Source organism: Mercenaria mercenaria, chromosome 19, assembly GCF_021730395.1.
Source record: "Mercenaria mercenaria strain notata chromosome 19, MADL_Memer_1, whole genome shotgun sequence".
NCBI classification, from domain to species: Eukaryota; Metazoa; Mollusca; class Bivalvia; order Venerida; family Veneridae; genus Mercenaria; species Mercenaria mercenaria.
The window spans coordinates 42,844,623-42,870,570 of NC_069379.1; the positions used below are offsets into that span (position 1 = coordinate 42,844,623).

Sequence of the window (25,948 nt, forward strand, 5' to 3'; positions counted from 1 at the left end):
TAAAGAGGAATATATCTTTTTCATCAGCCAATATAACATTCCAGAGAGGAATGTATTTTTTAAATGTGTAAAGACGAAGGTATTTTTCTATATCAAAGTAAACATTGTTATAGAGGTGTTTATGGTTTCGAAAAAAAGAGGAATGTATTTTTTACAGCAAATAAAACATTATCAAAGAGAGATGTATTTCTTTTATTTTTTAAAGGGGAAGATATTTTCTCAATAGCAGATGAAATATTTTCCGAGAGGAGAGTATTTTTTTTGAAAAAGAAAATAAAGAGTAATATATTTTTTCCTATACCAAATAAACAATTTTTAGAGAGGAGTGTATTTTTTTCAATAGCAACTAAAATATTTTCAGAGAGGAGTGTATTCTTTTGAAAACAAAAACTTAAAGAGGAATGTATTTTTTTCTATACCAAATAAACAATTTTCAGAGAGGTGTATTGTTTTTAGAAAAAAAGAATCAAATCGGAACCTAGTCTGTCCTGAAACAAGCAAAAAGTCAGATAGGGATGCTTTTTCCTGAAGCAAACTGCATTTATTTTGTACAGAACAGTACAATCACTATGTTTCTCTTTGTCCTTTGTCTTAAGTAAGTAATTACGTTAAAAGAGGAAAAAACTGCTAGTATCTATGTATACCATATATGAACTTTGAAGTTGTAAGAATGAAATAAATGTCATATATGGATGAGGCGTTTTAAGGTATTGGACCCCTAATAGTAATGTTTAAAAATGACATTTGCTTGGTATATTCTTAAAGTTGACCATGTTTCACACTGTTTTGCAAATTTTAAACAACTTTTACCGTACCGTTTTTGTTGTTGTAAATTTTGTATAATTTATGGTATCTCCTAAAGCTCAAGTAGAGACAAATTTCAATGTGATGGCCACCATCTAAAACGTTTGTAGAGAATTCATTACAGCATTAATTTTGATAAAAACATCAAACTATTGTTAAACAATTATAAAACACAAAATAAAACTGTAAATATCATTTTTTCAAGGGTGCCTCAAGTAAACAGATTTTATGACATAGAATTCTAAATCCAACATGGAAAAATTAAGGTCGAATCCCGTGGGTCTGTTTTGAATTTTGCTCACTTCATTCAAAAATAACCTTGGGGCAGAAGTAAAACCTACATGCATTTCTTTCACAATATGTGATCTAAAGAATGAAGGCAAAATAGCTAGAGAACTTTTACCGCATGTAACTCAGTATTTTTAAAGATGTCTAACTCTACCCCTCCTGATTCAGAGATAAATTTACTTTGAACAGCAACAAATCGGTTATAAAATGAAAATGTTCAACTTTTGTACAATACATCCATAATAAGTCTTGAAAGAAGTAAAATCTTACTAGAAAAAGGAAAATATAGAAAAAAATGGTTCCATTGGGGCTTGAACCTACGCCCCCCCCCCCCCCCGAAAATTGCAGTCAAAGTAGTTTGTTGGTAGGAATTGAATACTCTTCAAAAAAGAGGTACTCTATTACGGGTCCAATACCTTAAAGTACATAAGTCTATAAGAATAATTAACTAACAATACTTGCATAAATGTGTACACTGAAAATTAAAAACTTTCAATTTCATCATAATTAATGTTTCTGTAACTCCAGTGTAACATGATTGAAATAAAAATGTTATGAAAATGAAAACTTGATCCAAATTTAATTCAAATTGAAAAAGCCCATAGCACTAATTACATGTAAATCTACAATATACACAAAATGTTATTACTAATGTGCTTGTATATCAGAAAAATAACCAAAAATAACCAAAAATAACAACAACAACAACAACAACAAAAAACCCCAGAAAAAACCCCCCAAAGAACAGTCAAAACCGTAAAGCTGAACTACAATGCATTGATTAAATTAGCATGTCTTCAATTAAATAAGTCCGCTTAGATACGAAAACAAAAAATAAACTGGACTGATAACAGTTGTTAAGAACTTAGCGACACTGCCGCATATATATTTAAAGTATGAATAAAGAACCTTACATTTTCCCTTTGAACACGAAACTTAAAAATGTACATTGAGAAATTCTAATTATATAGTTTAATTCTAATTATTGATAGAGGTTGTTCGTATTAGCGCACATTATGTGAAAAAAGTCATTAATGATGCTAATCAAAGTGCCCTGCTATAATGCTTAAACTGATAAAAATATCTTGATTACTGAGTAAAACAAAATAAGAACAGTCAATTTTGCCATTAAAGCTACGGAATACTACTAGTACTGGTTATATATAGTTACAAGAACATACATGTACTAGATTTTGTTTGAAAATACTTCTTTAATTCGAGCGCAAATTGTCTACCTCGTAAACGTGATCTTTTTTCATTAAAATATTAGAGAAAACTTGTTGGCTTTTAGACATGGAACGCAGGATTTATACATGTCCATCATAAACCAAAGACAATTCGATAAGGAAGATGCTTAGCACATGTGCTACAATGCTACAACAATATCTTAAACACACAGGAATAAAATTACTACTAAAACTTATTTTTAACAACTCAGTCTCACGATAAGGATAACGTGACAGGAAATATACAATCAATCAAACATACACCATTTTACAGAATATTTTGGAGCCTGCAGCTTATATTGAACCTGTATTCCAAAGACCTATATTCGAGTTCAATCAAATTGCAAATGACAATGATTCACTGCCCCATTCAAACGAAGACTATATTATTATGAAACAAATGAAGTAAAATCATGACAAAATGACAAGACCTCCTACACAGTGTAATGAAAGACTAAGTGTCTTTCTTACTCTTTTGGATAATCAGAGAATATCTTGAAAACAAATCATAAGTTTTCAAGTTTAACTTCCACAATAGTGTACCACCACCTAGAAGTTTCTGTTTCTCAACAAGCAAGAACATTCACAAAGTATTTCAAGAACGTTTTCACAGTTGAATGCAGTGTTTATATTCAGGCAAAGTTAAACTACACACTGTAGCAGAGAATTACAAATAACAAAAAAAAAATTATTTCTTCAAATAACCATTTATACTTGTTACTGACCTGTGCAACAATTTTATAAATAGTATCAACAATAGCAAATCCGACCCCACAAACGCCCAAACTAAACACGCCGTGACTTCTGTAAAAGCCATAACCTGACACTGAAATTTCGTCTACAATAACGCAAATCAACATTGAAATTTCGTCTACAATAACACAAAACATCATTGAACTTTCGTCTACAACAACACAAATGAAATGTTTTTTCCGCAACATAGTCCATGACTGGACGACAAAAGCTCACTCAATGTCTTCATAATCGGTACAGCTTTCCGAGAAAGAAGATAGGGGGTCGAACAGATCGCTGTTACTATATGTTCCTATTATAGAAATGGCATCGTCATAATAATCTTCCAGACAACTTATAACAGAAGGTGATCCTTTGGCCTCTATCAATGCCGATGAAATCCAATACTCCTTTAGACTATAATCCCATTTGTCATTTTTTTCTAAATGACTTTTGATCTCCACCACCATCATTTCATTTCTAGACAGCACTGCCTCGAATAAAAGTTCTGAATCAATTTCAAATTTAGTTTCTTTCATTATATATCTAAACATATCCATATCATTTGTGCTCACACAATGCGACAATGATAATTTGAAATATACACTTGAACTCTGTATTTCAGCAAACGGTATTAACTGTAGTATCGCTTTTACTAAGGCTTTTTTGCCTTTTGCAGTTGCCTGGAATAGGCAATATGGCGTTGGGAGAACATTCAAATTGTAAAGTAGTTTTCTAGTTGCAGTGTCTTGGTCAAAATATATTGCCATCTCCAAAGCCGTTCGCAGACAGATATCATGAGCTTTGACTTTATGTCTGATACATCGTTCTAGCAATTTTGATGAATCACTCTGTACAATTTTACTTACAATTTTAAGGGAAACTGAACAATTTTGCGACTCGTCAATGAATTTCAAAATGCTGTCAATTTTACCAACAGCGGTTGCATCAAAACATGCTGAACAGTACCACCTAAGGACATAAGGAAGGACGCTGTTTGGGTCTATCTCACCGCATGAGAGCATGTTTAACACATTGGCTTTACATTGTTTTTCTAATTCTGAAATCACAAAGTTTACCTCGCTCTTTTCCTTTCCGCTTCGGACAACTGATGGCAATTCAGGGAAAAAACAGTTCACTAACTGTAGACCACACTGAGCTAACGCAGTATTCGGTTCATAGCTATCAAGATTTCCTAGCATATTCAATACGAGTTGATACTCGGCGGACATAGCTAAATAACGTAGTATCATTTCTATGAACTCATACCTTTTATTGCTCACTGCTAACTTAAAACAAATTACATCTGGTTTGATACCATCATGTAATATTTGATCGAACACGTCAGTGTGACCGAGAATTATTGATAACTGCAAACACTGCATTTTCAATTCATTGTTTTCTTTATACCCATGTATTTCCGAGGACACAAATTGATATATCTCCTTCTTATTACTAAATACGGTAGTTATTAATTCACTTGCTTTAACTTTAACAAAACCTAGTAGTTTTAATGCTTCCAAGTTACCTCCACGACATGCGCCTTTATATGCGTTTTCAAACATTTTACATACTTTGCATGGTGTTTGTTTTATCGTATGTCTGTGTTTCAAGTGCTTAATGACTGCTTTCAAAACTGTTATCGAAATTGATGAAGTACTTTTCAAAATATGAAATAAGAACTGTCCAAATGTGTCATCTTCCCTTGTATAATATATCACAGAGGTGCTTTCGTTTTTTTCCGACAAGAAAAATGCTTTTAACTTATTTAAAGCCATTAATTTGCGAAAAAGAAGGTCAAATATTTCATTGGTTAAACATGGGTGAATGGCCATTGCTCGACATCTCTTGTTTTGCATCACTTCCAAGATAATTCTATCAACAACATGTGTGTATAAATCTCTGGATACGTTGTAATCTCTGTTTCCGTCATGTTCATCTATACGTATGCATTCCATGAAAAAGTCTATATTACTCTGCGCAATGATAATGTCATGGAAACCTCGACGTGCAAAGAAAAGCCCAATAGTTCTATAAATGCTATTATGAGCAAATGCATATCCGCTGACCTGCTTTTTTATAAATGCACCGTTCATAACGTCTAGGTTGTGATTTACCTCGTGACACAATGTTGTAATATCTTTGCTGTATTCAAGACGGTTAGAAAGCGTTTTCAGGAAGGAGCAACACTGCTCTGGAATGTCAGATATCTCAAGACAGTTGCCTCCTTTAAACCAGAGGTAAAGTAATGTTAATTGTTTAGCTTTGTTTAAATGAGACAAAATATCAGTGCCTATTACTTCTTTTCTTAAGAAAAAACATTCTTTTTCTTCAAAGAACATGTCATCTGATGCAAAAAGAAAACAAACGTATGGAAAGCTAGAGCTTGATTTATAAGCAGCTATGCATCTGGCAACAAACTCAGGTGATAATACACGGTTCTGTGCTGTCAGGCATTGGTGCAGAATATCTTGTATTTCCTTCGTTTTGAGTTTATCTGTCTTAAAAAATACGACACCCTTAAAAAGTGAGAATTTTTCCAGTAAACCACGGCTTTCGTTAAAAGCAATTTCACTGGATGTTATGATTAGCTTAAAAGCGTTTGATCTAATCAAATTTTGTAGCTTTTCAAAAACTGCCAAACAAGACTGAAATTTATTTTCATCAAGTTCATAATTTCCAAAAATATCGTCTATGAACACAAAATCAAAAACATTTGGCTCGACCCTACGTATATTATCAGGGTTTTCTATCTGAATACATCTTTTTTGTTTCCTATTTCGTCTCATTAGTTCAAATGCTGCTGAGGTTTTTCCTTCGCCTAATCCTCCGCATATTACAACACAGTTTTTCACCATGAGTGTATTTTGTGCCTCTTGAAACTGTTCTGTTATAACATAGTTTGCTTCTGTTTGAAGAATTGCTTCTGTTTGATCTAAAATGAAATACTAGTATAAAAACCTAGATTACATTAAACTAGAGGCACAGTAAAAATAATTCATACCCCATTGACAGCCATATTTGAAAAGGTTATAATGGCAATGCATTATACGAACTGTTTTCTTCGATCATTTTATGTAAAATTTTGGAGAAATAAAAGTACATGAAATTCGCTTCAGTGGATTTAAATTTATTGTCTTATATGGTACTTTTGTTCTTCATTTTCCTGAAGTGCAATTTTTTAATTATTTGCATGTATAATTATTATCCAGTTAAATTAAATTTCATTCAGTCGATTTCATGTTATTTTGTTCACATCAAAATTGAAAAAATAAGTACAATTAGAAAATGAGACAATTTTGTAATTAGACATGGCAGGTATGGATCTAGGTTTATGGCAACGTCAAGTGGAATACCTTCACTGCTTTTAGACCTACATATCTTTAAAGAAATTAACAATTTTTACCACTTCCCTGGATCCAAAACGGGAATATTTTCTTTTCACAATAAAATGCATAGTTATAACTTGCACCATGATCCCAAATGTATGAAGTTTTAATCCATTTCTTGCATAGCTTTCAGAAAGTTTGAAAGAAGTATCAAGTTTTGGGACTTTTCCTAGCGAAAACCGGAAATAATTTTGTTACAAGTGTGGGTTATTTCAAATGGGTACCATACACCGTCTTTCATGGAATTACACTATGTGTATCATTGAAAAATCCATGTGCACCGCCGTATGAATACATTTGAGGGTGTCTCTGAATTACATTTTGATTCTTGTAACATGTGTACATGTTGAGGTCTTGTCAGTCCGGAGCTAGAATGCGTCGACTGTAGGTTGTAGTAATATAATAGCTTGTACATCTCAAACAAAGTTTGGTTATAAAATATAGTGGCTTTATTGGTAGCCTATGGAATGAAAAACATAAGTCTGACTCAATGTGTCTTAAACAACTCAGTGTTCTATATAAGACCTGTGTAAACACATCAAATAAAATTGGGTTGAAAATTGATGGAGAAATTTGCTTTGATTTATTCAGTGTTGCAGAGAAATTTAACTCATTTTATACTACTGTTGCTTCTAAGCTTGTAACAAAATTGCCAAAAAGTACTTTTAAATTTGGTAAAGCTTTTGTTGATAGATTTTATTTGTCTAAAGGCATATTCACAAACAGTTTTTCATTTACTATTGTGTAAAAGTTCTTAAACATTTGAATAATTTCAGTGTTAATAAGGCTACTGGCTTAGATGGAATTCCATATAGATTTGTAAGGGACAGTGCATCTATTATCGCCTGTCCCTTGGCCCATATCATTGACCTATCCATTATCCAGGTATAGTTCCAGATGATATTAAGACTACACGGGTTATTCCCCTGTACATGAAAAATGATAAAAAGAGGTTTGTAACTATCGCTCTGTACACATTTTGAGTGTGGTATCTAAAATGTTTGAAAGGGTCTTTTATGAACAGGCTGAAGGTTATCTAAATGAGAAAAAATAATTTGTCCAATTTCAGTCCTGTTTTCGTTGTGGATTTTCAACTGATACTTGTCACATTTATTTGTCTGATTTTGTTAAATTTCAGATGGATCAAGGTCATATGGTAGGCAAGGTTCTACTTGATTTACAGGAAACTTTTGATACAGTTAATCATAACATTTTGTTGATGAAGTTAAATCTATTGGTTTTAGTATAAATGCTGTCAGATGGTTTCAGTCAAACCTTTCGGACAGAGAGCAGCTAGTTGATGTTTCTGGTGTACATTCTATACAATTTTCTGTCACCTGCGGCGTACCTCAAGGTTCAATTTTTGGTCCCCTTTTATTTTTAATATATGTGAATGACATGAGTGCAATGGTCAATAACAAACTTTTATTATATGCTGATGATTCTAGTAATCCTCATTTCTGGTAAGAGTAGATCAGCTATTGAATCTATTTTATCCCAAGAGCTTGATCGGGTTAGCGAGTTGCTTGTTTACAATAAATATTCTCTACATCTTGGCAAGACAGAGTCAATTCTTTTTGGTCTAAACCTAGGTTAAGGTCTCAGTCAGTTTTGAATATCATTTGTTATGGGACATGTATTCAAGCTTTCAATAAAGTTAAATATCTCGAGGCTGTTTTGGATCAGCATCTGTCTTGTGAAGAAATTGCAGTCAGTGGTCAAAAAGGCAATCTCCCGCTTGAAATGTTTATATTGCAAAGGTCAATATCTCACGCTCCAAACAAGGAAGGTATTGGTCATAACTTTAATAGAGTGTCACTTTGACTATGTTTGTCCCGCCTGGTATCCTGGTTTGTCTCAATACTGGAGAAACAGGCTACATACTATCCAAAATAAAACTTATGTATTTTGTGCTGAAGTTAGATTCCAGGTCCCATATATGTAATGAACATTTCAAATTACTGAACTGGTAACCAGTATCAAAGAGGGTTGATCGGATAACTCTTTGTCATGTGCATAAAATCAAGTATGGCAATGTTCCTGGGTATTTAAATAAGCATGTCGTACCTCTTAACTCAGTGCATGAGAGATTGACACGGTCAAGGGTGGTAGCACTCCAACGAACCCAGATGATAGATTTTCATTTAGTGACACTTAACGTTATTCTTTATCTAAGATCGGTAGTTTTGGAAGAAAGTCTTTTGCCTTCAAGGGAATAACACTATGGAATGATCTTCCGCAGAGTCTTAGAAATATTGAAAGTTCTAGTAAATTCAGGGGTGCCATAAAACTCCATCCTATGAAAAGTTAAGATCCTTTTTATTTTTTTTATTCTATTTATTTTTTTCTCATCTTTTTTTATCTTTTAGGATAAGTCATAAGTTTTAGATTTGATTAATTACTTAGTTTTTACCACTTAATGCCTATGATATCTCTAGGGTAACTTGTCTGTCATTTTTAATTGAAATTGTGTAATTTTATGTGTATAAAGTTAATCTGTGATGCATTGTATGCTTAATCATATGACTATCTTGATAGATTTTTATCCGATTAATTTATAAATAATGTTGATCTCTCACTATACATGACTTTCTGTGTCAGGCCTTCAATATCAGGGACCACTATGGAAATAAGGGAAAGTTACTTCCCTTTTGATGTGTTATCCCTGGTATTGGCGTGCACTACATGGCTCAATTTGTATGTCATTGTGTTTTGTTATTTGTTTTAGTGCATGCATCTTATTGATAATGATTTGTTCTTCACAAAACAAACGTAGATGATCAAATCTAAAAGTAAATATATTGAGATAGTAAAAGCGATATAAAAATTTTAGAAAAATATTTTTCAAAGTTTTTAGAAAAATATTAAAGAAGGATATTGTCGTTTTGGTGACCAGACTAGGCTTGCTATGCTCCATGATATTGTAAAGAGTAATACTCGCTGCATACTTACTGCACAGAACTTCAATTCCTTCGTGTAAATTTGACCGCGGCTTTGCTGCAAGAAAAAGGATTATACATTTTAAATCAATGTAAGTTGGGTCAACATATCGAAAAATGAACACCCATCCGAAATCCTCATACACAGCAGATCATGTAACTAACATTGTTATGATACGGTAAAAAAATCAAACAACAACTTCTTATGTTTGTACATCTCCATATCTATTGCATAGCTTTCCTTTGTGTTTCAGACAGACATCATTCAACCAAATTTCGTGCTTAAAACAAGCCTTTTAGTTCTGCCAGATACCCGTAGTCTAAACCAACATGTTTGGGACAATATAGTAGTGATCAATTGACACTAAGCTGCAAATTAGGATACGACCAAATGGAAATATTTCTAAAGTTTGTGTATTAATCAACAAACTATAGAAGGGATTTCAGCACGTTCGACATCTGTCGTATTCGATGGGATAGTTTACTTGGAAACGCCGTACATCGAAACCTGTCTGTGTACAGAAAATCGATTATACCACAGAACCCAAGGTTCCATCAAGCCTTTAAAAAAAAAAAGATAGGCTTTGGGCTTTGATGTTCGAAATTATCATTCTTTGGGAAACTTCTATTTAGATAAGTTGGTAAATTTTTTAAGATTCATGTCAAAGGAAATTGTCCCCTTTGTCATACCAGAAACATTGTGACAGCCTCTGATTTATATTTTTCCAGTTATTCATGAACTGTGAGAATATTTTGAAAATGCGTGACTATCTATAATATAGAGGTATAAGTGCACCGCCAATAACATTATTGTTTCGTGATATGCAATTTCTGATATAAAACTGACTCAATTTTTCGCTGGATTTAACGATATGTAAAACAAGAGGGTCACGATGACCCTCGATCTCTCGCTTGAGTAATATGAGCTACATGTTTCAAATGTCAAACTTGCTAAAATATAAGAATGTAGGTCAGTAGGTCACATTCATGGTCACTGAAAGTCTGTTTAAAGCTGTACATGTCATCCAAATTTCAAGGCTGTATCTTGAAACAACAACAAGAAAGTAGGTCAGTAGGTCAAGGTCACAGTCAGGTGATCCCTAACTACTAAGGGTCATCAGGTGATTATTATTAAACAGTCTAGGAAATATGATCTGATATTTTTGAAGTATTTTCCCATATAACTCATATAACAATTGACCCCCTGGAGCAGGGCCTCTTTTCACCCCAGGGGCATAATTTGAACAATCGTACTAGAGACCCACTAGTCAATGCTACTTATCAAATATCAAAGGCATAGGCCTTGAACTTTCAGACAAGATGATTTTTAAATAAATTCCTATATAAGTCTATGTAATTGTGGGATCCCCCCAACAGGGCAGGGCCTCTTTTCACCCAAGGGACATAATTTTAACAATCTTGGTAGAAGACCAAAAGGCAATGCTAATGCTACATACTAAATATCAAAGGCCTAGGTCTTGTGATTTTAGACAAGAAGATTTTTAAAGATTTTTCCTATATAAGTCCATGTAAAATTTGTGACCCCCGGGACGGGGCCTCTTTTCACCCCAAGGGAATAATTTGAACAATCTTCATAGAGGACCACTAAATGATGCCACATGCCAAATACTGAGGCTCTATGCCTTGCGGTTTTGGGCAAAAAGGTTTTTAAAATCTTTCCTTTCTGTTGCCATGGCAACCAGAGATCTATGTGAAATTCAATTCTTGAACAACTTTGGAAGAGGTCCACCCAAGAAACATCCAACCAAGTTTCATCAGCTTCCAGCAAACGGTTTCATAGGAGATGTTGTTTAAAGGCAAGTGTGGACGGACGGACGGATGGACCCCGGACGGACGGACGCCGGGCGGTGAGCGATCGCATTATCTCATCCTGAGCACCTTGTGCTCAGATGAGCTAAAAACAAACAAACAGGAACTGTATTTTCATTGCATGGAAAATTACAATTGAACTTGGGCGGATCTTTTTGGTTGCTCAATTTAGATGTTGAAAAGATCTTTATTCTCAAACTTATTTTGATTTTCTGATACCCACGAAAACCAACAACTTATTTGTGTATCAAGGTACCATAAAAATGTGTTACATGTAAGAATTGAATGCTATTTTTTGCGCGTTTATATGGGTACTTCTTGAATTGCTGGCACGATTCATGGATTTTCAAGAACTCCCAGTGTGGTTTATACCCGTATAAACACACAGAAATAGCATTTTGTTGTTAAATATATCTTAAGTTATACAATAAAGAAACAATATTCCGCTCACCTTTAGTTAATTTTGGCTTGGTTTCAGGACTAGGTTCCTTGCGAATTTGAGAATATATATCAGACTGAATATCCTTTACAGCATTTCTCGTTTCTATCGTCGCATATTTAACCGTTTCTAATTCTTTCTTCATTTTCTTCTCGTGGTCTTCAAATGCTCGTAACGATTCTTGGCTTTTATTTAGGTGAATATGCTTAAATTCTTGGACATCTTTATTCATCTCCTTTACGTCCTTATCTAAATTAACTTGTCTTAACATTCTGGTAAACATGAATATGTGTCTTTAAAATGTCAAATATCGGCTGGACACTAACAGGACCAGTTTTGACATTATTGTATTCGTCATTGATGGCAGTTTCAAATGCTTGATCATTTAAACTTTTAGTGATCACTTTCAGACTGGTTTCAACAGCTGTCCATCTGACGTTGAAATCTGCTAGGGTCAGCTCAGGAGCTGAACAGTGGCTCAGTTTATTCCTTTCATTTCGCAAGTCCTCGAGTGCTACTTTTATACTCCGATTCTTTATGTTACACACATTTTTGACAATGTTACAGAGAAGAGTAACGTCCCAATCTTTTATGTCAAATACTTTTCCTGGCGGTGGATGAAGTAACATGTATTGTTGATTTTGAAGTATTCCTTTTGTTCGCATAATCTGTATTTGGGTATTACTGTTCCTTAGTAAATTCTGGACGTTTCCCTTTGGTGAATTGTTCTCGAGTAATCTACGAATGGGTTTTGGGACTATCTCACAAACGAATCTGTACAGCCTACAAAATGATTCATTGTCCACGGTATATCCGCCGCCTGTTGCCATTGTTCTTCCTTTAAAATAGATGTCATGAAAGTTTTAACAGAAAAAGAGGCTGGTAACAGCTGATACAACTAATTTGTATCTTGTATTATTTATGTTATTTAAAGGAATATATTATTCGAACTGCCAAATGATTTGAATACTTGCATGTTTGAATAAAAGTTTCACTATTTGTTTATATCAACCAAGTCGAAGGTTTCCCGCCTATGAAAAAGATCTGACTTCGCACATAAATGGAAGATTTCTGGTCCTCAATATGATCAATAGTGATATGTCGGTACCTATTATTGGGTGTGCACTTGGTAGAGTGGTCGGCTTATTAGTGCTTTCGATCCGATTAGATTTCAGCCTATGGCCAGGAAGAAGAAGTTTAAGATCGATTGTGTTGAAATTGTAAGATACCAAACTTTTAAGATAGTATGCCTAAATGTGACTTCCTTTTATGGAAAAAGAAAACACTGAGAAATATTAATTAATACAAATTAATGTTTGGAGTTTCTTTTACAGCAAATAACATTAAATACTCTTTTGTTTTAGGTTTTTGACACATGATTTCCTCTAAAACCACTTGTTTACCTCTGACAATAAATTCATAAACCTCTCCACTTTAACTGACCATTTCCGATGCACATATGCAAGTTGATGAGGGAAAACTAAATTGTAAAATTAATACATTCCACAAAAAATGCATGTAGTTCATTTTGAAGGATCCACTTTTGAAATTCTCTTTCTTTAGATATTATCTCACTTAGAAATGTTTTCAAAGTGACTTCAATTACATAATAAACCTGTATCATCTTGAAACTATAAAAAACATTAAGTATTGTTAATATTTGTAAACTTTCAAAACAGGTTACTTACACGGTCAGCACATACTAAATGTTGATACTCTTGTAACAGTTTTAAAGATAAACTCTTATATACTGTAACAGCAAAAATGATTCAAATTTAATATACGTCAACGTATTTACAAATATCGAAAAAAATCGGTTTAAGTGTGATCAAGTTTTAAAACTATTTGAAGTTGTAAACAAGACTGTCAAAGCTCAAGTTCGAGTTTTTCACAGCATTATCATTAGCGGAAAACGGCTTAACGTTAGGGTTTACCAAAAAAGATTTACTAGTAATATTATATCATGCATCATATTTACCAAAGCACAATGTATGTCAAGGTCAAGACAAACTGCACTTATGCAGAAAATTCTTCCCTTTTAATATGGTGCTACAACAAATAACATTAAAAAATTTCAGATTATTTATGAAGTGCCCTATACATATTATTCATTTATGACGACAGCCATAGAACAGCCATAGCAAAACAAAAATGCATGTATAATAAGATAACGTTATTTTAATGCGATATTATTATTTACAGGTGTTGTATTGTTTTAGAGTCGACTATCACACGAAAAATGAAGTCAGCGCTGATAAAATGTCACCCATTATTGACAGTATGGCTAGTTGTTTAAAACGATCAAGAGAATTTTAAACGTTTTGATCAGTTTTGTAAAATCTGTGCCAGCTACATCTATAATAGGCCACGTGCATCTAATACGACCAAGTCGATAACAATCAGAATCCAACACATGATAAACTTGTAGAAGTCTTAATGAGCCAAGACTTTCGCCCCTGTAGCTTAGAAATCTCGCTTAGTATGTAGAATGTAAGTTTTAAGTAAGTTTTATTTGGCACAAGTGTACATGACATGGCAATATAGCGATAAAACAAATGACAAATCAATGCATAATAAATATTACATAGTGACAAACCAACAAATCATTAGACAGGTATATCATATTACTCAGCAAAGCCATGTAATGCTCAACAATACCAGGGATAACACAAAAAAGAAAGATGAAATGATTCTTCTTTTTTCCATATTCAATGCACATGTACATGTAGGTAAGCCCCTTGAAGATCTCTTCTATCAATATAAGCTGTCTAGTCTACGTTCGACCTATGTTGTCGATGTGAATTTAAAAAGAATAAAAACAAGTATAGTACAAATCATTGTCCCCGGCTGACTTAATCCCTGTGTGGTATCATTAAATCGTGCATAAATTGCAAACAAAATATTCAGGTCGCCAAGATCATCCCAAAACTGGATTTTAGCACAGGTCTCGAAATGGAGAGAAAAGACAACTTTTAAGGCTACCGTTTCTGGCCTTTTCTGTAAGGAAGATATCTGTGTCGCAAAAATAAATCAAACTGGAATTTCGCACAGGTACACGGAGAGAAATGATAACTTTTAAGGGTACCGTTCCTGGCAAGTTTCATTTCAATTAGACGGAACTCTAGGAGGAGTTTCAGAGTATATAGTACACTGATAAAGTTGTAATATTTCAAATTATAATCTCAGAATAAAATTGACACGAATGTTCCATATTTCAAGTCCCTTAATGGAAGTCTCGATAACATGTATATGTTTATTATCATGTTGATGAATTTTTAATTCATTTGAGCAGAAACTGTAACTTTTTTTCTGATAAAGTTTTAATAAATTCAAGACCATTATAGGGTTATAACTTCCGAAAGGTAACCGGACACGAACGAAAGTCAAGATAATATGCATATGTCCATTGTACACTGTATGTTGTTGATTTACAAGAAGTATAATTTCAATCAAATGGAAACTGTAGGAGGAAGTACATTCAGTTAAATCTGTTATTTTATTTATACGTGTTAAAATCTACCAACATAAAGTGAGTTTATTATGACACTTGAGAGCCTTTTGATTTTGATTTGTAACGCTAAAATAGAAATACACTGAAAATGATAATGTGTTTATTTACATTACATTCCGTGTACATTTTACACAGACATGATTGTTGTATCATTTATAGTTTATAACTAATTAGTACTTAATACTATTTTTTTTTAATTTCAGAATTAGGAGTTTAGTTTACATATACGTGTTAAAATTTACCAACATAAAGTTTTGACTAAATATATTTATTTTGAAACGATAAATTAGATATACAATTAAAATGATAATGCGTTTATTCACATTATATTCCGTGTACATTTTTATACAGATATGCTTGTTGTTCAAACTTTGAACTCTTGCAAGACAATTAGGGTTGTATGCCTATGCACGAAAATCAGCTGATTCTAAATATACCTTGTTTATTTGAAAAACCGACAATGGTATCCCAGTGATACATTTAGTTACAAAGATAACCCTTTTTCTGCCAGTTGGCCGAAAGGCAGCTGGTCGATATATCGTCTACATATGATATAAACTCAGTCCGAGTTCGAATAAAAGAGAAAATTAACAAAAATAGAAGGTTAAGTGCAAAGGAGGCGAAATATAATACTCATCAAAATATGTTACTCTTCTTACCTAAACATATATATATTTGAGCAGGTAACCCTCCTGACAACGGACCTCTGTCCACCTAGATGCAACATGTATAGATCATGACTTTTGATATGACAATTAAATGTTATCTCATCTGGGAAAAAAATCGAATATATGGGTGAAAAGATTGCATTACATTTTCAAATTTTAAAGAATGATTATTCTTCCGCAATAAATGCCTTCATGTTGATGATTTATTTAAAGTTTCAATTCATTTAGAGGGAAACTGTGCTCACTGTTATGATGTAATTTTAATAAATCAATATCAAATAAAGGACCATAATTTCGGAACAAAACAAGGTACATTAATGTTTCCAAATTATGTACATGTCCAATTAGATAAAATAGAAACTGTTGGAGGAGTTGATTACACATGTTTGGATGTATTTGTAGAAATTCAAAGTCAAATGAAGGGTCACAACTCCAGCAAACATAATCGGGTACGAAAGTCCTGACACAATGAGCATGCCAAACTCGTGTTGATGATGTATGCGAAATTTCATTCCACTTAGATAGAACTGTTTAAGGAGTTGAGTATACAATATTCTGAAGTAGTTGCAACATTTAAAAGTCCCAAAGGGTCATAACCTAAGAAAAAAATTATTGGACATTTGATGTTCTATATTTCGAAGTTCCACAAGGGCCATAACTCCTGAACAATAACCGGACACATGGCCGTTAACATGTATACATGCATTTCATTTTTATGATATTCTCCAAGTTTCGATTTGTTTGGAAGGAAAATGTTGGAAGAGTTTGGAATATAGTTCCAGAAAAGATAACATGGCATAAAAGTTATGAGAATATGCATATGTCCACCTTATGTTGATGATTATGACAAGCTTAATTTTTAATTAGATGAAAACTGTAGGAGTTAGGTGCACAATATTCTGATGTTGTTGTAATATTTAAAAAAGATCAAAAAGGCCATTACTTCAATAAAGATGATCAGACATGAAAGTCAATAACAATATGAGTATGTCGACTTCATGTCTTTGATATATACCAAGTTTCATTTCAATGAAGTTGTAGGAGGGGTTGAAAAATAAGATAGTCTGGCAGACTGCCAGCCATTCGAACAGACGGACAGTTCCAGCACTATATGCCTCCCGGGTCTTCGACATAAAAAAGAAATGGGTGTGTAATTCAGTCTCGAGAGAATGAATTTGACCTTTGACCTAGTGATCTCCTATCCGTTTAAAACAGGGTTCATATACACTGTACTGATCAAAGCCGGTCGTGGGCACAGGTCAAAGCATTCTCCAGTTATTCATCGGAAACTGTTTTAGTCTGCATGCCATTGACTTCGACCTCTGCCTGACTAATTCTAAAAACAATAAAAGACATTTATTGACCCAGAATAATCATTCCTTCAAGTTTGAAAAGTGTTTGCAATCTTTTCCCCAATGGATTGGACTGATTTCTATTCAAATGAGATAACACTTTGTTGTATTATATCGCTCTCATGACAGAAGTCATGGTCTATACAGGTTGCATCTAGTTTTACGGAGGTCCCTTGTTATCTACTCCGCAATATGTGTATTCAAGTAAGAAGAGTAACATATTTTGATGGGTACATATTTCGCCTCCTTCTTCAAACCTTCTGTTGTTGTTATATCAATACCCATCATCATAACATTTTTATTCGAAATCGGACTCATTGTATACATTATTTTGACCAAATCTCGACCAGCTGGCTTTCGGCCATCTGGCAGATAAACGGTTATCTTTGTAACCTAATATATCACTGGGATACCATTGTCGGATTTTCGAATAAACATGGTATATTTAGAACCAGCTGATTTTCGTGCATAGGTGTACAGCACTAATTACCCTGAAGGCGTTCAAAGTTTGAAATGATACTACACTCAAATCTGTATGAACATGTCTACGAAAATGCAATGTGAATAAACACATTATCGTTTCCAGTGTGGATCTATTTTACCATTACAAAATATTTAGTCTAAATAACTAGGCTCTCACGTGTCATAATAAACTCATTTTATATTTGTAAATTTCAACATCTATAAGTAAAATAAATACGTGTAACTGAATGAACTATCATATACCATCCTGAAATTGTATTTATACACCTCCTTATTCTGAACTTAAGACAAATACTATTAATTACTGATCATAAACTATAAATTGATTAAATTGATTTTATTATGGCACATGTATTAAGTTTCACTGTTCTCCTTTAAAACGTAAAGAAGAAGTTCACGCCACAAACACACAATATGACCCTATAGTTAGAACACACATACCATTCATGCTTATCATGTGTCTGAGTTTTATTTGAATCTATTTAACCGTTGAAGGAGTTCATGCCACTAATACGGACAGTAATACTGATTATACCAATGAACAAATTTTGTCTAAGGATGCCCAGCTCTGTATACAATATCGCCACGACCTTACATTAAGCCATGTACATCTGAACACATTTATGATATTAACAATTGACTTTGAAACATATTACGAGGTAGTCCTTAAGAAGTACTCGTTAGAACATACTACAGACACGTCCGATGCCTATATATATCCCACCAAAACTAGTTAAACTAGGGAAATAGATTTTAGTTTTGGGTCCTTTAGACTTTGAGATTAATTACGACGCATCTGAACTCAGAAGCGTGTTTCATTTGCCAACAAAATACGCAAAACTAAAATCTGTTTCCATTCTAAAACGTTCGAATTACACCAGGAAGCAAAACTGATCTGGAATTATTTCTATCTGCGTAAATGGACGGAGTAAACCGGAATATCCAAAAGTAGGTCATTTTGCGAAGCGTGTTTAAATCAACAAGACACTACACGGTAAATTCCTTCTTTGATAATTTGAAAGAAAATCTTAAACGCGTTAGAATGTGACATTAAACAACCATTTTGCGGTCTGCCCGGCACCTCAGAGAAAATATAATCTTAATAAATTATATATACAAAACAACAAAACTAATGTTTATTTTACGTGTAGCATTTATAAACCTACAAAGTCTTGGAAAAATGCATTTATATTCAGTACGCACAATCGGATTTATTCTTCTATAATGATAAAAAACATAACTCATAATGTTTAGTGACAACTGAAAGCTTGTGCTACAAATCTTTAACATATCCATGTTTCAAGACACCTTTCTAAAATACCTAATCTAATGCATTAGCAGCTACAGGAACACCACTGGCACGTAACGTATGTGTACCAAAACTAAGGTTTGGAACAATAATTATGGTAGCATATTTCTGCCACTAGATAGCTGGGTAGCTAGCTATCACCAGAATTTGTAAACGTTTCAGGAAATGTATGCATTTTTCCTGAAAATATTGCAGCAATATATGGTGGCATATTTCTGCCACGAGACAGTTAAGTAGCTATCGCGGAACTTCAAAAGTGAAGTTTTTTGAAAATATTTTCTAAATAGTTTTGTTTGTTTTGGGTTTAACGCCGTTTTACAACAGTATTTCAGTTTCTAAATAGTTGAAGGTTTCCTGGAAATATCTTTTCAGGTATGATATTTATAAATGAGAAAAAAATTCTTAATATTGAAATTGATCCTATGAAATTGCTATTAAAATACATGTGACACAATAAACGTGACAAAGCAATTCATGTATTAAAGTACGAGATTTTATTATTTTATAAGTTTCAGTGTCATCTGCGATATAAAACAAACTGTGAGAAAGGTACAGAAATTTCGGTTTTTCAGATATTAAATTCAAAATATTACTGGACAAAAACACTTACATCGTTGGATAGAATTGTGAGATTTTATTACAATGAACCGTTGCGGAATAAGTCTCCCATTAATATTCTGCGGTGGAAAAATATTCTAAATTACTAAAAACTAGTCCATTTATTTAAACTTAAGACAGAGATTGTCGAAATTCTTTTTGATCAGAGGAATCCCTTGATAATATTTTGTTACAATTACGTGCACAATGCATACGGTGAATCTGCCGACTTAATGATTAAATTGTTTGTTAAATGCACAAGACAAATTCTTAAACCAACATCTTGTACACTTGTTATGATTGACACTTGTTATGACAGCTACCAAATTTTGAATAATTTTAAAAACTTTTTGAAAGTTATCAACGTATCACTTTAACTGTTTTCTTTCTTTATCAAAATAGTTTATAAGATAGAAATATATGAGTTCCCGTGAACGAGGACTTAATGTAGCAAGAATTTCGCCGCTGTAGCTTAGAAATCTCTTTCCTTTCAAAACGTATATACCTTCCATCTGTATTGTCGCGGCACTTGAAATTCGTCGTAACGACATTAAATAAGAAACAAAACAATATAGTATTTCTTGTCTTTATCACAATATTTCATGTCATATGCATCAAGTACTGTTTGAAAATGAATCAGATATCATTCAAGAAACATCCATTTGTTCTTCGAACAACCATAGTCAGCCATTGTCATCGTGTGACGTCACATCACTAATTTCGCGGTATAGGTCAACAACTGTGGCAATCAAACTATCATATATATAGGTTAAAAACACTAAATATTATTCAAACAATGAAAAGCTGTCTAAGTCAAACTATCAGAAACACTCAAAAGTCATTAAACGCCAATTTAAATGTTTTATACTATCTGTTTACGTTGGTATTATCGAAAATTTTCTCCTCTGGGCAGTAGACACACCAGATATTTTGCAAGTAAACCAGAAAGTCGCGGGCGTGGTCATAATGAATCGGAGCTTAAGAATTGTACTGTTACTGAATATTTTCTATCTGATACTTATTTAACATGTTCCAATTCACTGTTCAGTATCATGGGTGATTTTGCGGAGATGGTCGCGGGGCCCCATTCCCCTCCCGCTTAAAATCCGTCGAGTTTAGACATTTTGATGTTTTGCCTAATACTGATATTTCATTCATTTTTGCCTAGCTGGGGGATGTTACGTAAAAGTTGGTGCTCTCTAACCTATGGGCGGGACTTAATTTGCATAATTAATGAGGACAAATGCCGAACTGCCGGTAGACGAACTTGTAAACATTGCAAATATTTGCTTAATTAATGGATTTTTGCAATAGATATGTGAAAAATACGCTTGTAATAAATATTGACAGATATTTAGCAAGGTAACTGCAGGTAAGAACGTTTTTTACTAGCATGTGTAAAATAGGTCACAAACTTTGACATGTGAACACCACGTAGGTGGCGCAACGCGAAATTATTGATGAGCAAGATTAATGATGTCGAGTATACATATTAGGCAGTCTCTTGAAGTTAAGTTATGCATGACATAAACTTAGAGAGGCTCAGTGAAAATAATCAGACATAAAAGTCGGTAAAAATATTCACAAGTCATATACATCTTTACGATGTATACACCATTTCATTTCAATTTGACTGAAATTGTAGGACGTGCTGAAAGACAAGTTAGTGTGACCGACTGACAGACAGGTGGACGAACAGTCAGTTCAAACACTATATGTCGACACCGGTGGCATAATAAAGAAATGGATGTGCTAGTTTTAGTCTCAAGAGAATGAGCTTGACATTTGACCTTTCACGCTAAAACAACAGTATTCATCTACACTGTACTGATAATAGACGATCATGGTCCATAGGTCAAAGCATTTTCCAGTTATTCATCAGAAACCGTTTTTAGTCTTCAGGTCATTGTGACTTTTACCTTTACACGACTGATTCCATAAACAACAAAAGGCTTTTATTGCCGAAGAATAATCATCCTTTTAAGTTTGACAAGTGTCTTTTCTCTAATAGATAAAATTGTGTTTTTTTTTTTCAGATGAAACAACATTTTCTTGTCTTATGCCGCACTCGTATAAAAACATGGTCTGTACAGGTTGCATCTAACTTGACGGTGGTCCGTTGTCAGGTTTGTTATCTTGTCAACAATATGTATATTTAGGCAAAAAGAGTAACATATTTTGATGAGTATTATATTTCGGCCTCCTTTGCTCTTCACCTTCTATTTTTGTTAATTTTCTCTTTTCATTCGAGCTCGCGCTGTGTTTAAATCATATGTAGACGAAATATCGACCAGCTTAGCAGAAAAAGGTTATCTTTGTTACTAAATATATCACTGGGATACCATTGTCGGTTTTCCAAATAAGCATGGTATATTTAGAACAAGATGATTTTCGAGCATAGGCGTACAACACAAATTATCTTGCAGGCGTGTTTGGTCAACAATCATATCTGTATAAAAATGTACACGGAATGCAATGTGAATGAACACATTATCATTTTCATTGTATATCTATTTTATCGTTTCAAAATAAATATATTTAGTCAAAACTCACTTTATGTTGGTAAATTTCAACACGTATATGTAAAATAGATGAATTAAACTGAATGTACTATTATGCTGTATTATCTATACAAACTCCTAATTCGGAAATTATAAAAATATTATTAAGTACTAATTAATTATAAACTATAAATTGATTTACATGTATATTGATTTTATTATGGTTGAGTTAAATCAAGTTAAGTTTAAAATAACCTTTTGAAAAGAAACTGATTAAAGCGTGGTACTGTTCAAATATTTCATATATTGTTGAGGAACCTCATTCAATTAGAATATTCCAAGTCTTTAACCTATGATAGGGCTTAACGGTGTCAGGGTGTGTTTTAGGTGAAATGTAAATTCAAAGTTTAATGCACATACAATTGATAAAAACATAAACTGATCAGTGATAGGTATCTCATTTGATCAAATGCTAAAGATATGATATGCATGGACTAGTAAACATTTTTCCATCGCTGAATATTAATCGGAAACTTATTCCGAAACGGTTTAAAGTAGAAAAGTCTCACAATTCTATTCTATCCAACGATGTGTTTTTGTCAAGCAATCTTTTGAATTTAATTTCTGAAACACTTATATATAAGAAGAGTCAATTTATTACCAAGGCATCCAAAGGCATTACACACCAATATTCCTTAATGTTCAACAGTATTCTAACGCCCACGTCTTACAATATGACAGCTAAGTCTTACAAATTGACGCCCAAGCTTTACTATATGACAGCAAAGTCTTACTATATGACAACTAAGTCTTACGATATAACACACAAGGCTTACCATATGACAGTTATGTCTTACAATATAACACAAAAGGCTTACCATATGACAGTTATGTCTTACGATATAGCACACAAGGCTTACTATATGAGAGCTTAGTCTTACGATATGACGCCTAAGGCTTACTATATGACAGCTAAGTCTTACGATATGACGCCCAAGTCTTACTATATGACAGCTAAGTCTTACGATATAACGCCTAATGCTGGCAGCTGAGTCTTACGATATAATGCCTGAGGTTTACTTAAGGGCCCGCTAAGTCTTACGTTATAACGCCCGAGTCTTTCTATATGACAGTTAAGTCTTACGATATAACACCCAAGGCTTACTATATGACAGCTAAGTCTTACGATATGACGCCCAAGTCTTACTATATGACAGCTAAGTCTTACGATATAACGCCTAATGCTGGCAGCTGAGTCTTACGATATAATGCCTGAGGTTTACTTAAGGGCCCGCTAAGTCTTACGTTATAACGCCCAAGTCTTTCTATATGACAGTTAAGTCTTACGATATAACACCCAAGGCTTACTATATGACAGCTTATTCTTACGATATAACGCACAAGACTAACTATATGGCCGCAAAGTCTTACATTATAACGCCCAAGTCTTACTATATGACAGTTAAGTCTTTCGATGTAACGATCAAGTCTTACTATATGACTGTTAAATCTAACGATATAACGCCCAAGGCTTACTATATGGCAGCTAAGTCTTACGATATAACATTCAAATCTTACTATATGATAGCTAAGTCTTCCGATATAACGTCCAAGTCTTACTATACGACAGTTAAGTCTTACGATACAACGCCCAAGGCTTACCATATAACAGCTAGGTCTTACGATATAAAACCAAAGGATTACTCTATGACAGCTTAGTCTTATGATAAGACGATTATGACTTTCCATACGACAGCTAAATCTTACTATATAAAACTCAAGGTTTGACATATGACAGCTAAGTCTTCCGATATAACTCCCAAGTCTTACTATATGACAGCTAAGTCTTCCAACATAACTCCCAAGTCTTACTAAATGACAGCTAAGTCTTAAGTTATAACATCCAAATCCTACTATATGACAGCTAAGTCTTCCGATATAACGTCCAAGTCTTACTATATCACACCCATGGCTTACCATATGACAGCTATGTCATATGATATAACACACAAAGCTTACTATATGAGAGCTAAGTCTTCGACATGACGCCCAATGCTTACTATACTGGTAAGTCTTACGTATGACACCCAACGCCCAATGCTTGCAGCTAAGTCTTACGATATAACGCCCAAGGCTTACTATATGTGGACTAAGTATTACGTTATAAGTCCAACTCTTACTATTTGGCAGCTTAGTCTTACGTTATAACGCCTAAGTCTTGCTATATGATAGTTATGACTAACGATATAACGCATAAGGCTTACCACATGACAGCTATATTTTACAATATGACGTCCTACTATATGGCAGCTTAGTCTTTCGATATAACGCAAAAGGCTTTCTATATGACAGCTAAGTCTTAAAATAAAACGCCCAAGGGCTACCATATGCCAGCTAAGTCTTACGATTTGACACACAAGTCGTACTATTCGGCAGCTAAGTCTTCCGATATAACGCTCAAGGCTTACCACATGGCAGGTATATATTACGTTATAACGCCCAAGGCTTACTATAAGGCAGCTTAGTCTTACGTTATAACACCCAAGTCGTACTATATGGCAGCTAAATCTTCCGATAAAACGACCAAGGCTTACTTTATGAGAGCTAAGCTATTAAGACAGAATGTCAGTCGTGTTTATAAATCAAGCTCAAGCTACGGACCTGTTTATCTTCTGAATTGTAAAAAGCTACAAATAAATCTCATTTATTTTACAGGTGTGTAGCGTGGCTGACTCAGTTACTCTGTGGATTAATATTTTAAAATCAAAGATGATGAAAGAAAAAGAAAGAAAACATAGAAAGGCGCAATAAAACTGTACTAGAAGGGTTAAAAGGCCAATGTTGGTTGATAGGACCCGTTTACGTTAACAAGGGAGATAAAACCCTTTAATATATTTCAATGCCGCATTACATTCATGACCACCATAGTTTAGTTTAAACACATTTATTGATAAGAGAACATAACACAAATTTGTATAATTAAAGCAACAAGTTAACATAATATTACGGAAAAATAAGAATGAAAGACATGTCTTATAGAATTCTTCTCCTTGAACACCATAACATGTATATGCTAGAATAAATTGAGGTTATCAATCACAATCCGTTATATCTCTAGTTTTCGATGGTGATATCTCTATTTGTCCTTTGCTATTTTAAAACTATCACCATGTTTACAGCATGCGATAAAGAAAGTATGTGTATCATACACAATAATTGTAAATTTACTGATTACAAGGCGAAAACCATATCTTATCTATCTAAAAATCTTCTAATCACCCGAATGATAAAAAGAAAAAAATAATAAGTATTATATTTTAACTGAACCTATATATGGTAATCATTGAACAGTTGACATTCTGTTAGTCAGCTAAATAACGTCATCAAGGAACGAATTCTACAGCCTATACAAGGGTTCGAACCAAAAGTGAGAGACAATACATGCAGTGAAATACATTTAAAACTTGACAATATAAGTGTCACATGATAAATTTTATTAGAAAGTTGAAAAAAAGAAAAAGAGAAACAAAATAAGAAAAAAGAAAAAAAAAGCGAAAACCTCCCCCACCCAAAAACAAACAAACAAAAAACAACACCCTCCCCCAAACAAAACAAACAGAGCAGACACGTTTAACCGTATATTAATACATTTCTAATCAATGGCTGCCCAGTTGTATGTTAAATATCAAAAAGTAGAAATATTATAAACTTACAGGTGGTACCAAAGTTACAAGAACTCTCTCTAGTAAAGCCAAACGTCACACGCCATGAAGTTCTACTACTACGAATACAAAATTTAAAGAGAAAAAGGAATATGTGCGGTCAGAAGCCCTCAATGCATTAACATGTTATCGCAAACTAAACACTAGCCTAGAACTTT

At 33.5% G+C, this 25,948-nt stretch overlaps 2 protein-coding genes across 2 annotated transcripts; both read right to left on the reverse strand.

Moving 5' to 3' along the window:
- Window positions 1-2,284: 2,284 nt before the first annotated feature.
- Window positions 2,285-11,879, reverse strand: LOC123542364 (uncharacterized). The gene is made up of 2 exons (XM_053531327.1): window positions 11,660-11,879; window positions 2,285-5,985 (listed from the first exon to the last, which is right to left on the reverse strand). The coding sequence occupies exons 1-2, from the start codon at window positions 11,877-11,879 to the stop codon at window positions 3,284-3,286; spliced, it is 2,922 nt and encodes a 973-aa protein (XP_053387302.1). The 3' UTR covers window positions 2,285-3,283.
- On the reverse strand, window positions 11,683-25,936 carry LOC128551331 (uncharacterized). The gene is made up of 2 exons (XM_053532178.1): window positions 25,782-25,936; window positions 11,683-12,485 (listed from the first exon to the last, which is right to left on the reverse strand). Exon 2 carries the CDS (start codon window positions 12,475-12,477, stop codon window positions 11,902-11,904), a length of 576 nt encoding a protein of 191 aa, XP_053388153.1. The 5' UTR covers window positions 12,478-12,485; window positions 25,782-25,936; the 3' UTR covers window positions 11,683-11,901.
- Between the last annotated feature and the right edge of the window lie 12 nt (window positions 25,937-25,948).